Below are 15,020 nucleotides of genomic sequence, written 5' to 3' on the forward strand. Positions count from 1 at the left end.
TTTTATTTTTATAACATATATTATACATAATATATAAATATAATATTATAAATAATAAATTGTATATAATATATTATAAATATGTATATTATATTATGGATACTATAAATATATAATATATTTATTATATATAACAGTCGACTTTTTTCTAGGTTATCCAAAAACTGAATTGATATTTTAATTTTTCAAAAATATCAAATGATGGCACAATTAACCATATTTTTTTATTCTGTTTTTTCATTTAGGTTTGATTTTTTAGTTTTTTGGTTTTTTTATGAGCACCCTTAATCGCAATCGTGCATTTGGAATATTTGCCCATGAATAACAACATACAAGTAGAGGAGATGTTTCTAGGTGCAACTTGGGCGGGCCCAACAAGAAAATTTAACATGGGTTGGACTTAGATTTTCGGTCCTCAGGCTGGGAACAGGCCTAAGAAATTGGGTTTTTTTTATTTTTTGGGCCAGGCCTATCCCTTAGATAGTTCGAACCCGGCTCGAGCCCGACCAACCATAGACATATGTATATATTTGTTTATTTTGTATGTATATATATATATATATATATATATATATATATATATATATATATATATATATATATATATATATATACATACATACATGTTTGTGTGTGTGTATATATATATTGCATACATATATTTATCTATGTATTTATGTATATATATATATATATTTTTTTTTCCATACATATATTTTACCTATTTTACATACATATTTTGCATACATATATAATATACATATTTGCATAAATATATATTTATGTATAATTTTAGAGTGGGTTCATTGACCAACCCGAGCCTGGCTGAGCCCAACCTGAATGCATAAAATTACAATGTGGGCCAGGCTTAGGTTGCGAAAAATCTGGCTTTACCTCAGGCTTGGGCCTTAAGCCCAAATTTTGGGGTTGGGTCCGGGTTGACCATAAACCCATCCTAATCTGCTTGACTTCATCCCTATGCACGGGTGAAAGTGCTCTGAACTTGGTGTGAGGTGCATTATGTGAGTAAATCCATCTCTCACAAAACATTTCAGCCATGCATTAAAAATCTCTCTCGTACATGTATTTTTTCATTGATGGGGAGATATTCCCCATGCACGGCTGTGATGTATGTGAGGAGTGGGGAGTGTTCTTTGGCTTCGCCCTTTAGTGGGACCAGCCATGTATGAGATGTGCAGTGTAAGATCACATTGGTAGAGGGTTGGAACGTGTTTCGTTGGCAGGTGATCCAGACTCTTCCCGAACAACTAACAATTTGTCTTAAGACCGGATCTACTCCTCGGTGCCTCACACCGACCTCATAGGCATATCCCACCGTACATTGGGAACATCTCCCATACTTATGTGTTATTATTTACGGGAGATATTCCCAATGCATGGTGAGATGTGCCTATGAGCGGCATTTGTGAGGCGCCCTGTGTGAGGAGCAGATCCCATCTCATTTGTCTTACACTTAGATCTGTTCAAGGGCCGGGTAGCTCGATGGCCCAGCCCAGACCATAGTCGGGCTTGGGCATGTAGTTAAACCCACGGGCCTGACCTTGGGCCCAAAACACCAAGCCCGATTGTGTTTCGGGCTGGACTCCAGATTTGTCAAAAATTCCTGACCCGACTAATTTATATAATATAAAATATATAATATTTATTATAATATATATTAATAATTTAATATATACATTTTTTGTTTTATAATTTCTCTCTCTATTCAGCGATAGCAGCAACAACAACCAACAAGTTGAGCTTTAGACTTTGGGCTCGGGCTCAGATCCAAGTTGTAGGCCTGATGGTTGGGCCAGGCTCGGGTTCGGGCCTTAAAAAAATCTGTTAATGAAAAGTGAAAGCCCGGCCCGGCCGGGCCATGAACAGGTCTACTTACACTGTTACACTCTTTCAATGCCGAGCAGAAAACAAATCTGAACACCGTCCGGGAAAAAAACTAAAAAGGTTAAAAAACATTTTCTGGTCCGAAGCCACTATTCATAGCGGTTATGCGCCCATGTGCGGTCTCCACAGATAAGAAAAAGGTTGTTTTCTCTTCTTAGTGGGGATTAATGATACGGTGGGTCCCACCTGTACAACAGGGCCCCACACTCTTTTATTATGGTGCCCCCATATCCATAAGCTCACCACTCCCCCAGACCCCACAACCCCCCATTTCCATGCTCTTCCACTACTTTATCCCAATAAAAAAATATTAAAAAAGGGAAAAAAAACGAGGTCTGCTTTGAAATTTCCTCAAATTAAAGGGCTTATTGCGAAACTCACTCAAACCAGCACGAGCAGCAAGAAACAACAGCAATAAAGCAGGCCACCTCACTCTATCTCCCCTCCCTCTCTTCTGCTTCACCCGTCTCTCTCTCTCTCGATTTGCTGGTTGTACTTAAATATTGTTTTCTAAGAAAAACTAATTCTTCTTCTTTTTGGGTTCTTCTCCTTTTCTCAAGATCTGCTACTTGGTCTTATTATCGTTCACGAGATCCACTTCTCTCCCTTCTCTTTTTTCTCACTCTTCCTCCTCACACAGTTTCACTGGATCTGCGCCTTTTTGTCTCTCCCGAGTCTATGCTTCAGACCATGGATCTGCATTGTCCTCTCCGAGCTAGGGTTTTATGACCACATGCTTTTTGTTGCCTTCGCCGGTGTTGGCGTCATGCAACCGTTCAGTTCAGGAGCGGAGCGGGATGGAGAATTCGGCCAATGCCATGGACTTCTCGGGAACCCCTTGGATGCTCGTCGTGGTTTCTCGTTTGTGGCGTTTCAGCTCTTGGAGTTCTTCTGAGAATGTTTTTTGTGAATTTGATTTTGGCAAGTGAAGATGCTGACTTTGATGGTGCTTCTTCTTCCGCTGTTGAATTTGGTTTTCCCCTGTTGCGGTACGGTTGTTTCCGTTCTTTGTATTTGCTAATTTTGGTGGTTATCTGTTGCTGTTGAGACTTGAATGTAGTCTGTCGTTGCTAGTTGCGTCTATGGGTTCGCCACAGTAGAGCAATTGGTACTTAGGGAAGTAGTTCTGTGTAGTTCTTGTAAAGTAGTTACTATCCATTTATCATGTGCTCTTTCTTTCCATGAAGAAGTTTTTTCTGGTGAGGGGAAGCACATTTAGAAAGATGGAGCATGGAGCTAGACAGCTAGTCAGTGCTTTTACTCAAAACGCAATGTAAGGTGAATTGTGTCCCGACTCCCGAACAACGATTTCTGTGGTTAAAGTAATGACAGTAACCAGTCCAAATTCCCTAGTACGCTTTAGTCGACCTTCTGAACATCAGCATTACTTTTAATTGAAGCTTTTCTACTAGGCGTAGCTCAATGGAGGACGTGCAATGGATAGGGAATTGAATCCAGTTAACAAGAAGAAAAGAAAATGAGTGTTTATTGTTTATTTGTGGAAATAAAGGAAATGTATTGCGTCCATAGTTTAACAACGGACATGACACTAAACAGGACGAAGTGGTGAAAGAGAATTCATGTAGCCGACCACGTATAGTTGGGACTTGGGGCAAGGCTTGGATGATGATGATGATGAAAGGAACGTATTCAGGATGCATTATTCTGTGCTTTTCTGTTTGTGTTTCTCCTAATTCCATTGTTCGAATGAAAATAAGTTGATGTGCCTTCTATCTGGATTAATGACTAGAGTTTAATATTACTTATAAAAAAATTAGCAGAGCTTAAAATTGGGTTGGCTTTTCATTTTTCATAGTCTGTTTTGACAAGTGCATTTTAATGATTTGTATAAATGCATAGATTTATTTATTTAGTCTCTCTATCCAAATTAAACGCTAAATGGTGTTGATTGACCTGTAAAAGGAAACGGGTCTCAGGAATATGGTTCAAATGCTGGCTGGTTGTCACTCATTTTTTTTTTCGCTGTAATTGATTAATAAGTACTATAGTTAATGCTGTAAATAGAATAAAAACTACAGAAACCACAAATTCTGGGTCTTTCCCTTTATACAGTAGCTAATAAAAATGGAAAATGAAGAAAAAAAGTGAAACATGAGGGAAGGGGGATAAGTGAAACAGATAGATAAACAGTTCTACTATGAAAAATATTTTATTCATTAGATGAACAATGGCCGCTCTTAGACTTGAACCCACATTCTCATGTCTGGAAACATGGAGCAAGAGCCAGTGATTGTAGCAAAAGCCAATGGACAGTGCAGGGTGATGGAACATTCAAAGAAGGAAAAATGGATTAGTAAGTTCATAATAGAGGTAGGGTTGCAATCTGTTGACTGGAGGAGAGTTGCAGATTACTAGATCTTGAATCTGAAGCTGAAGAGTGAGTTTATTGTAACTCCCTTTGATAAATGTAAAGCTCTAGTTGATTTTGGGGACAACAGAGTAGACTTCTTAGCAGTTAATTTTCAGACTGATCTAGGAACTATTACAATCTTCAGATGGAATCCTCTTTCTAATGCCAAAAACTTCTCTATTGAAGATGGGGTTCTAGTATGGATAATCGGATTGCCTTTCCATCTTTGGAAGCAAGAAGTAGCAGATGTCATTGCACTGATGTGTGGAAGGAGACTGGATGGTGCTTACTGGGGAGACCTCCATTCTGTGGCTATTCTCCTGAGCGGAGTGAGGCCTGAAGATATACCAAGAAAGGTAGAAATAAGAGTGGAGGGTGTTTTCGTTTCAATCTGGCTGGCTTCCTCCATTGAAGCAGGCTTTTGGAAGGAAGCTAGAATGGAGGGAGGTGAGGAGTTTGAGGAAGAAGCTGTACGTGGAAGAAGCAGATCGGAGGGTTCAAAAAAGACTGGAAGTTATACTAAAATGGGCCAACAGCTTCTGGGGAGCCAAAAAGACTTGGGGCATATGGAAAGTCAGAGGCTTAAAACACGAGAAACCTCTCTGATGCATAGCAAAACCTTTGCGTAGGTGGTTGGGAACACTGCCAAGGCAAACTTTAATGTTGAAGAGGAGAGTAAAGAGGTGACAAGTGTTAAAAAGCAAGTTGAAGTAAGAAACAGGATGGTTGAACCGGGAGCTGAGGTGGGTCGAGTTGGTGGGCTAAGTAGTATTGTGGGGTCGGTTAAGAGCACTGAACCCATGGACCCTGTTATTTCTCTTGGGCCAAGGGAGAGAGGAAATCTTAATCCTCTTGGGCCCAGTTTTAAGCCCATAGCTATTAAGGATAAGGTTAAGTCATGTGCTCACTTAAAATAGCACATGACTGGAGTTGGGGGGGTCCAGTCACATGCCCACTTAAAACAACACATGACTGGAGTTGGGGGGAGGATCTGTTGATAGACAATTCTAATCGTCTATCTTCTTCCTCCTCTAGTTCCTTAGCTCAAGTTCAGAAGCAGGGCAGAGTGTGCATTCTAGTAGCTCTTTTCAGTGGATCCCAACTAAGAATTTGATTCGGTTGTCGCCTGAGAGGCGGAATCCTAGATGCGTCAACCGCATTGTTTTAGAAAAGCTAGATTCTGCAGTTTGGCTTGGAGATGAAAGCAGCAGCAATGATGACTGAGTCAGATGGAGCCTCGAGTTTGGGTAGCCTCGATTTGCAAGCTAAACAAAATCTGATTGAAACAGGGAGCTTGAATACGGAGGCGTTGTACTTAGAAGAAGAAGGGGCTATTGCAGATTTTCCCAAGGAAGAACAAAGGGTAGGAGGTGCCCGTGTTTGCTGGACAGGTTCCACTATCCCATAACGAGGGAGCCAACAAAAAGTCTCAGGGCGTACAGGACTTAAATGTAAGAGAACAGTTCTCTCTTGTGAGCATGGATAAGGGTGAACTAGGAAGGGGAGTATTGGGGTTGGGTTTTCAAGAGGGTAGGCTAGACAGTGGTGCTTGCTCCACCATGTCTACTCCACAGAAGTCTCCCTGTAAGGGAACGACGCCAGCTTCAGTCGGATTTGGCAAACAGTTTAGTCCTAGCGTTCCTTGTGCTATCCATTTCCAACCAGGTATGGATGTGAATTTGTTTTTGGTTACTAAACAATGTAGTATGCCTGAAATAGAGGTACCAGCATCCCACCCAGAAGGTACAACAAGGGTACGATTGGAGGTGGAAGGTGGAAGAGTTGGGGAAGGGTGCCTTGAAGGGAAGAGTGGGGAGGTAGATAAAATTTGGGGACTGATTTGTACAGAGTTTGAGAATCTCAAACAAAAGGAAGGATATGTGGACGGGCTCAGTGAAATGGTGATGGATAGGGGAAAGGAAGGGGTTGATTATGATAAAGGAGGACTTCAGACTTCAGTTTTGCAAGCTATTGGTGAGGGAGGTCAGGCCGAAGAGAGGGCTGAAAGGAAAGGACAGGTGAAAACTTATAATAAAAAGAGTGAGTCAAAAAGGAATAAGGAAAAGAAGAAACGTTCTGAAGTGGAAAGATTAATTGGTGACATCGAAGGGAATATAGAGTTTAGTGGTAGAGGTGATAGGAGAAAGGGTATGAAGTAAGGAGTGGTGGTTTATGACTGAGGGTGTTTGCATGATTTGTGACTATGAGAATAGTTAGTTGGAATGTTAGGGGATTAGGGAGTGCAAGGAAAAGGAGGGTGATAAAGGATTTACTTAGAAAGGAAAGACTTGACATTGTTATGTTACAAGAAACAAAGTTGTTGGAGTTGGACAGAAGATGGGTGAGGAGTGTGTGGAGGTCAAGAAGAGTAAGGTGGACCTCAGCCTCGGGAGGGATTGTCACATTATGGAAGGAGGATGTAGTAGAAGCAGTGGAGGAGTTAATAGGGAGGTTCTCAGTTTCCATCAAATTCAAGAATGTAGAGGATGACTTCACTTGGGTGTTAACCAATATCTATGGTCCCAATAACTATAGAGAAAGGAATGACATGTGGGAGGAGTAGTATGCAATTCGGGGTCTATGGGAAGGTCCATGGTGTTTGGGACGAGACTTCAATGTAATACGTTTTTCTGAAGAAACTAATAACTCCCAACAAACCATCACAACTAGCATGAGAAAGTTTAATAGCTTTATTGCTGATTGTGAGTTAAAGGAGATTCCGTTGTTACAAGCTAGATTTACTTGGTCTAACCTACAGGAAACTCCCTTGTGCTCGAAGTTGGACAGGTTTATTTTTATTGTTGATTGGGAAAACTATTGGGGAAACTTGGTGTCTAAAGCTTTGCCTAGGGTAACCTCGGATCACTATCCTATAAGAATAGGTGGGGAAGATTTTACAACTGAACCTAGGCCGTTTAGGTTTGAGAACATGTGGCTAACCCACCCGGACTTTGTGAACAAAGTTAAATTATGGTGGAATGAGGAATTGAGGGGGATAAAATGGAAAGGGGTAAGATTTCATAAGAAACTGCAGAGGCTGAGATCCAAAATAAAAGAATGGAATAGGGAGCACTTTGGAAGAATTGAGGAGCAAAAAGTGAATCTAATCTCTAGGATAAAAGAGCTGGATGAAAGAGAAGCTCAAGCTAGATTGGAGGAGGGTGACAGAGACATGAGGAAACAATTAAAGAAGGATTTAGAGGAGGTCTTATTTGAGAGAAGAAATAAGTTGGAGGCAGAAATCCAGGCACAAGGGGATCAAGGAAGGTGATGGAAATACAAAGTTTTTTCATGATGTGGCAAATGGGAGGAGGAGGAAGAACTTTGTGTCTAAGCTAGAGGTAGGGGGGTTTTCACTAATCAGGAAGATATTGCTAGGAAGTTTGTGGATCACTTTAAATCGATTTATAGAAGACCCTTGGGTGAGAGGTTGGAATTGGAAGGGATAGATTGGCCAAGTTTGGATGAAGATCAAGCTAGGTGGCTGGAAAGAATCTTTGAGGAAGAAGAGATTAGGAAGGCAGTGTTCTTAATGGATAGATCCAAAGCTCTAGGCCCAGATGGTTTTAAAATAGCTTTTTACCAAGATTGTTGGGATGTGATAAAAAATGATCTTTGTGAGGTTTTTAATGAGTTTGCAGATAAGCATATAGTTAGCCGAGGCATTAATGGTACGGCTCTAATTCTAAAGAAATCTGATGCCATCCATCTTAAAGACTTCCGGCCAATTAGTTTGGTGACTAGTATCTATAAAATCTTGGCAAAGGTGTTTGAGGATTAAAGAAATCCTTCCCTCCATTATTAGTCAGGGGCATTCATCCAAGGACGACAGATAATTGATCAGATCCTAGTTTCCAACGAATGTGTGGAGGAGATGAAGCGGTCTAAGCAAAGAGGCTTTATATGTAAACTCGATCTTGAGAAAGCCTATGACTTGGTGGACTGGTAGTTCCTAGTAGAGGTTTTGAGGAAGTGTGGGTTCGGGGAAAGATGGTGTGGTTGGATGTCTGGTTGTGTCAGTTCTTGTAGTAGAAATCACTGATTGCAGATTTAGTCGAATTTCTTGTGAAGGGAAAGAGGAGGAAGATGAAGATTTCAGCAGTAGAGAAGAAAAGAGAAGGAGAAAAGAGTAGGAAGTCAACCGGGATTCTTAGATTAACCCTAGCCGCCAACCCCTCATTATATTTATACTTAACTTAAAGGATGAGATATTACAAGGATGCCCTTAGTAGGGTGGCTACTAATGTAGCTGAACAGTCACAACTTAAAAACATAAACTAATGGGCCTAAAGCCCAACAACTTCCTAACTAAATAACTTAAAATAAAAATAAAAACAACTAGGCCCAACTCAACACTCCCCCTCAAGTTGGGAGTAAATGTCACACATTCCCAACTTGCATAGATCATGCTCCAGCTTGTTCTTTGCAACACCTTTTGTGAGAACATCATCGAGTTGCAGATCAGAAGAAATGTATGGAAGACAAACTTCTCGAAAAGTCACTCTTTCCCTGATAAAATGTCTATCCACTTCAGTGTGCTTAGTTCGGTCATGCTGGACTGGGTTATGGGCAATGTTAATTGCTGCATGGTTATCACAGTACAACATCATAGGTTCTTCTGCTTGTACACTAATTTCTTCTAATAGGGAACGGATCTAGAGAAGTTCTGAAACTCCATGTGCCATGGTCCTGTATTCAGTTTCAACACTTTATCTTGCCACCACTGTTTATTTCTTACTCTTCCACGAGACAAGGTTACCCCCAACAAGGGTGCACACTCTTGAAGTTGATCTCTTGTTATCAAGGTATCCTGCCTAATCTGCATCTGTATAAGCCTCTAGTTTCAACTGTCCATGATCAGTAAACAATATGCCTCTGCCTGGGTGTCCCTTCAGATAAGCAAGAATGCTGTCAACTACCTCCCAATGCTGGACTCGTGGAGCATGCATGTATTGACTTACCACACTTACTGCATAGGAAATGTCTGGTCTTGTCATACACAAGTATAGCAGCCGACCCACAAGTCTCTGATATCTCCCAATGTCCTTTATTGGCTCACCTTCTGATGCATTGATTCTATGGTTTTGATCAATATGGGTACTGATTGCCTTCGTTCCAAGCTTCCTTGTCTCTTGAAGAAGATCCAAGACATACTTCCTTTGAGAGATAAAAATTCCATGTTTTGATCTCCAAGATCCTTAATTTCAAATTCTTTATGTAGATTCCTTTTCAGACAATCAATCTCACTTAGGTCATTCCCTGTGACAACAATATCATCCACATAAACAATTAGGACTGACACCAAAGATCCCCTTCGCTTCACAAACAAGGTATGATCGGATTGAGTCTGAGTGTAGCCAAAAGCAATTAAGGCCTTTCTGAATCTGTCAAACCATGCTCTGGGAGATTGTTTCAAGCCATAAAGTGGCTTCTTAAGCCTACATACCTTTCCCTTTTTAGCATCACTGTAAAAGCCAGTAGGAAGATCCATATACATTTCCTCTTGCAGATCCCCATTTAGGAAAGCATTATTCACATCAAGTTGAAACAAGGGCCAAGAGTATGAGGCAACAAGAGAAAGAAGTATCCGAATAGAGGTCATCTTTGCAACTGGTGCAAAGGTCTCTAAGTAATCAATGCCATAGGTCTGTGTGTACCCTTTTGCAACAAGTCTTGCTTTGTACCTTTCTATACTTCCATCTGCCTTATATTTTACTGTGTAAACCCATCTGCATCCAATTGTCTCCTTGCCTTCTGGTAGATCCACAATGTCCCATGTTTGATTCTTAATCAAAGCTGCCATCTCTTCCTGCATAACTGTCTTCCACTCAGGTTTGGAGAGCGCCTCACTAACACCCTTGGGTATATACAATGAGTCGAGAGAGGAAAGAAAAACACGGTAGGAAGGAGAAAGTCCACTGTAGGATAAGTATTGTGAAATACAATGAGCAATACACTTTCTCTTCCCTTTTCTGAGAGCAATAGGAAGATCAAGGTTATCTGTAACAGGGTTAGTAGAATCAATGGGAACTGCAATAGTAGTGGGACCAAGAGGAATACTTGAATCTGGAGTCTCCAAGGAACCGACAGGAATGATGTGAGTTCTGCTGTAGTGGAATCAACCTCCTTGTGAAGTCTCTGTCGTAAGTAATGCTGAGAAGTAGGACGTAAAGGAGGTGGTAAGGTAGGTGACACAAGAGGGTCAAGCATAGGAATAGACATAGGGACTGGAACTGGGAGAGGAATAGACTGCTGACTTACTTCCCCAAAACACTCCCCCTGAGAAGGATTCTTTGAGAAGAAGTATGTGGATTCAAAAAAGGTAACATCCATGGTAACATACCAGCTCCCAGAGACTAGATCATAGCAGCAATACCCTTTATGATTTTCTGCATAACCAAGGAATACACACTTCTTTAGCTTCGAGTGGTGAGGACCAAGGATGTGTGCAAAGCAGACACACCCAAACACCTTGAGAGGAATATGAAACATCTCCCCCTTGGGAAAAAGGAGACTGAGTGGGGTGCTGAATCCAAGTATACGAGAGGGCATCTTGTAATCAGATATACTGCTGTGAGAACTGCATCACCCCAAAACCGAACTGGAACTGTAGATGTGATCATCATGCTTCTCGCAATCTCAACAATGTGTCTGTTCTTCCTTTCTGCAACACCATTCTGCTGTGGACTGTAGGGGCAACTGCTCTGATAGACAACACCATATTCTAACAGATATGAGGCAAGGTATTTTTCAAAATATTCTCTGGCATTGTCTGATCTGAACACCTTTATTCTTGTTCCAAACTGTGTTAGCACCATTTGATGGAATTGCCTCACCAAGGATGGTACTTCATCAGGTAAATCCAAGAGTATTGTGAGAAATCATCCATAAATAAGTGAAAATATCGATAGCCTCCCATAGAAGGAACATGGCAAGGTCCCCACACATCAGAATGAATAACATCAAAAGAAGAAGAACACCTTTTATTACTAGGTTTAAATGAATGTCTATAATGCTTTCCAAGTTGACAACTTTCACACTCTAGACTTGACAAACTAACAGACTCAAAGAGTTTTGGAAACAAAAGACTCAAAGAAGAAAAAGGTAAATGGTCCAAACGATTATGCCAAAGCATAATTTGACCCATAGACCCTGATTCACTATCCCTACTGACATGATGACTCTGATGAGAAGGAAACATGTCCAGGAGGTAAATCCCATTCACTTCACGACCACTCCCAATCGTCCTCTTTGAATCCAGATCCTGCAAAATACAATGACCAGGAGAAAAAATTACTCAGCAGTTCAGGTTCTTAATCAAACTACTAACAGATAACAAATTAGTGCTCAATCTGGGAACATGAAGGACAGAGGGTAGAGAAATAGAATCACTAATCTTGACAGATCCCTTCCCAGCAATGGGAACATGGGATCCATCAGTTGTGGATACCCTATCTCTGCCAGAACAGAGCTGGTAAGAAGAAAAAATAGTAGAGCTATGGGTCATGTGCTCTGAGGCTCCATAATCTATAATCCAAGGAGGTCCCTCCTTACCTGAAGTAGAAACATAATTTGCAGTGACATTGAACTACCTGTGTGAACAAAGGAAGTAGAGTGGACTCCACCAGTACCACTTGTACCTTGCTGTCCGCTTGCTACTGAACTGGAACTGGCTGTATCCTGCTAGTTCAGAAGTTGACCATACCTCTCAAGTTCGACCTTACTGCAGCACTTGCAACAGACTCCAGAGCAGCTGTTGTAGGAGGGGCCAGAATTTCACCAGTAGCTGCCATGTGTGCATTTCCCTTCTTATTTTTCAGTCTAGTCGGCACAAGATGTGGGTGAAGCTTCTAGCAAGTATCTCTTGTGTGTTTAGGCTTCTTACAGTAGTCACAGATCAAATTTCTTTTATCTTCCTTCTTGATTTCACTGCCACCCCGATCTTCAATTTGTTTAGGTTTCACAGTACTCACCATGGCAGACTGATCAGAAACAGGATTTTTCATCATCACATCTCTCTTGCTCTCCTCCCTTGACACAAAGGCATATGCCTGGGAGAGGGTAACACTGTCCCTAGAAAGAAGATGCTGTCTTGCAATATCATACTCAGGATTAAGGCCAACAAGAAATTCAAACACCCTATACTTTTCTAGATGCTTCTGATAGGTAGCTGCATCCTTAGTGGTTTCCCAAGCAAATGTCTCTAAATGGTCAATCTCTTGCCATAGGGTTTTAAGGGCTGAAAAATAGGCTGCAACAGGTCTATCTCCATGCCTTGTAGAAATAATCTGATTTCTCAACTAATAAGCCCTAGCAACATTCTCCCTCTGTGAATAAGTTTCTGCAACCCCATCCCATATTTCCTTAGCTGTATTTGCCCATAAAAAAATTTTACTTATATGGGGCAACATGAAATTACACAACCAAGTCATCACCATATAATTCTCCTGTACCCACCGAGAGTTGCTAGTTTCGGGTTTCACTTCTTCACCAGTGATATACCCTAATTCCCCACGAGCACCAATGACCATCTTTGTAGATTGTGACCATTCTAAGTAATTTGCACCATCCAACCTAACTGTAGTAATGGTCCCAGTCCCGAAAAGGTCTCCAACACCTCCCACTGGTCCCATGTCACTCCTGGGCTTATTTTCAACTCTGTGATCCTCCATGCTTCTCAAAAAGTGTAAAGAAAATATCTGAAATATGCAAGAAGATCAAACGAAACATTTCTGGAACCAACAACACCTTTCTGGTGTCCTAGACTGAAGGGAAAGGTGAAGATTTCAGCAGTAGAGAAGGGAAAGAGGAGGAAGATGAAGATTTCAGCAGTAGAGAAGAAAAGAGAAGGAGAAAAGAGTAGGAAGTTAACTAGGATTCTTTGATTAACCCTAGCCGCCAACCCCTCATTATATTTATACTTAACTTAAAGGATGAGATATTACAAGGATGCCCTTAGTAGGGCGACTACTAATGTAGCTGAACAGTCACAACTTAAAAACATAAACTAATGGGCCTAAAGCCCAACAACTTTCTAACTAAATAACTTAAAATAAGAATAAAAACAACTAGGCCCAACTCAACACTTGTCACTACTCCATCTTAGTAAATGGGGTGGTAAGGGATTTTTTTTCTAGCTAGTAGGGGTATTAGACAAGGGGGTCCACTTTCACCTTTTCTCTTTACCTTGGTAGCTGATGTGTTCAGTTGAGTTATCACAAGGGCTGATAGAGAAGATGTGATAAAGGGATGGAGAATAGGCACAAACCAAATTCTACTAACTCATTTGCAATTTGCAGATGACTTGATGATCTTCTGTGGTGGCGGTTTTAGTGAGAAGGTGGGAAACTTGAAAGAATCGATTAAAGCCTTTGAAGGAGTGTCCAATTTGAAAATCAATTTAGAAAAGAGCTACGTTGTTGGAGTCAATTTGGACTTCGAGGAGGTTGAGGCTATTGCAAATTATCTTCAGTGCTCCATTTCTAATTGGCCTTTGTCCTATTTAGGGCTGCCATTAGGGGCAAACCCTAGGGAGAGTAGGTTCTGGAACCCAGTTATAGAGAAATTTGAAAAGAGATTAGTTGTGTGGAAGAAAAATTACATTTCTTTGGGTGGGAGGATCACCTTGATAAGAGCTACCCATGCGAACTTACCTACTTACTACCTCTCTGTCTTTAGGATATCATCTAGGGAAGCGAAGAAATTGGGAAAATTAATGAGATTTTCTCTGGGAACTGGGAGAAGGTAAAAAAGACCACTTAATTAGTTGGGAGGTTGTGGGTAGAAGCAAAGAGGAAGGAGGATTAGGGCTTGGGAATGTGCTTAAGAAGAACTCAGTCTTGTTAGGGAAGTGGTTGTGGAGGTGGCCTATGGAGCGAGATAGGTTGTGGCATGAAGTGGTGAAGAGTATTCATGGATTTTCAGAGAGTGGATGGGATGCTGGTGCTTCAAGGAGGGCTAACCTAGCAACACATTGGAAAGCAATTCACAAAATTCTTCTGCAGTTCCTAAGTTGTATAAGGTATGATGCTTGTTCTGGTAACTCTATTTCTTTGTATAAAAAGAGGTGATTTCAAAATTCCTTCCTTCAGTTTTAAATTTGTTGTCTTTGTGTTGGGACTTTGGTTTCTGTAGAGGGTTAAGGGAGGATGAAATTGATTGTTTGTCTACTCTTCTTGGTCTCCTCAATAAGGTTTGGTTGGATCCTTTGAAACCTGATAAGAGGATTTGGGCCATTCACCCTAATAGGTCTTTTTCTTGTGGTTCCTTTTTTAATTTCTTGTGCCAAACCTCCTCTCAACAAAGTTTTCTTTCCAAAGAAGTCTGGTGTGGACCGGTTCCTCCCAAGGTTATGGCTTTGTGTTGGGAAGTGTGGCGTGGTAAAGTAAGCACGATGGATAACCTACAAAAGAGAAGACCCTTCCTATGTATTTCTCCAAACTGGTGCACTCTTTGCAGATCTCATGGTGAGGACTGTTATCACTTATTTTTATCTTGTAGTGTCACTATAGAACTCTGGGTTTGGCTTCTATCTTTGTTTGGGTGTAGATGGGATATGCCAACAGAAGTAAGTACAATCTTTAACCCTTCTATGTTCTGTTGGCCCCAAAAAAGAGGAAGGAAAATGTGGAGGTGTGTACGAGCAGCCTTGTTATGGACAGTTTGGGAAGAAAGGAATGCCAGGATCTTCTAGGAAAAGGGGAGAAGCAGTCAGGCCTTGAAGGGCGGCATTCTGTATAGGGCA

General features: G+C 41.0%; 1 protein-coding gene across 6 annotated transcripts in view; it reads left to right on the plus strand.

Annotated features, from left to right (window-relative positions):
* The first annotated feature begins 2,347 nt into the window (after nt 1-2,347).
* Nucleotides 2,348-15,020, plus strand: part of LOC104602104 (receptor-like serine/threonine-protein kinase ALE2) — a 37,015-nt gene continuing 24,342 nt past the window's right edge. For 3 of the 6 annotated variants that reach the window (XM_088901376.1, XM_088901378.1, XM_010265669.3), the window contains exon 1: nt 2,696-2,894. In XM_088901376.1, coding sequence (XP_088757502.1) covers nt 2,837-2,894 — 58 coding nt within the window. In that variant the 5' untranslated portion in view covers nt 2,696-2,836. Of the gene's footprint in view, nt 2,895-15,020 lie in introns of all 6 variants that reach the window. The other 3 variants (XM_010265670.3, XM_088901377.1, XM_088901379.1) reach the window with 3 other exon arrangements.

The sequence above is a fragment of the Nelumbo nucifera genome, chromosome 3 (genome assembly GCF_055504915.1).
Source record: "Nelumbo nucifera cultivar China Antique chromosome 3, China Antique-T2T, whole genome shotgun sequence".
Taxonomy (NCBI): Eukaryota; Viridiplantae; Streptophyta; class Magnoliopsida; order Proteales; family Nelumbonaceae; genus Nelumbo; species Nelumbo nucifera.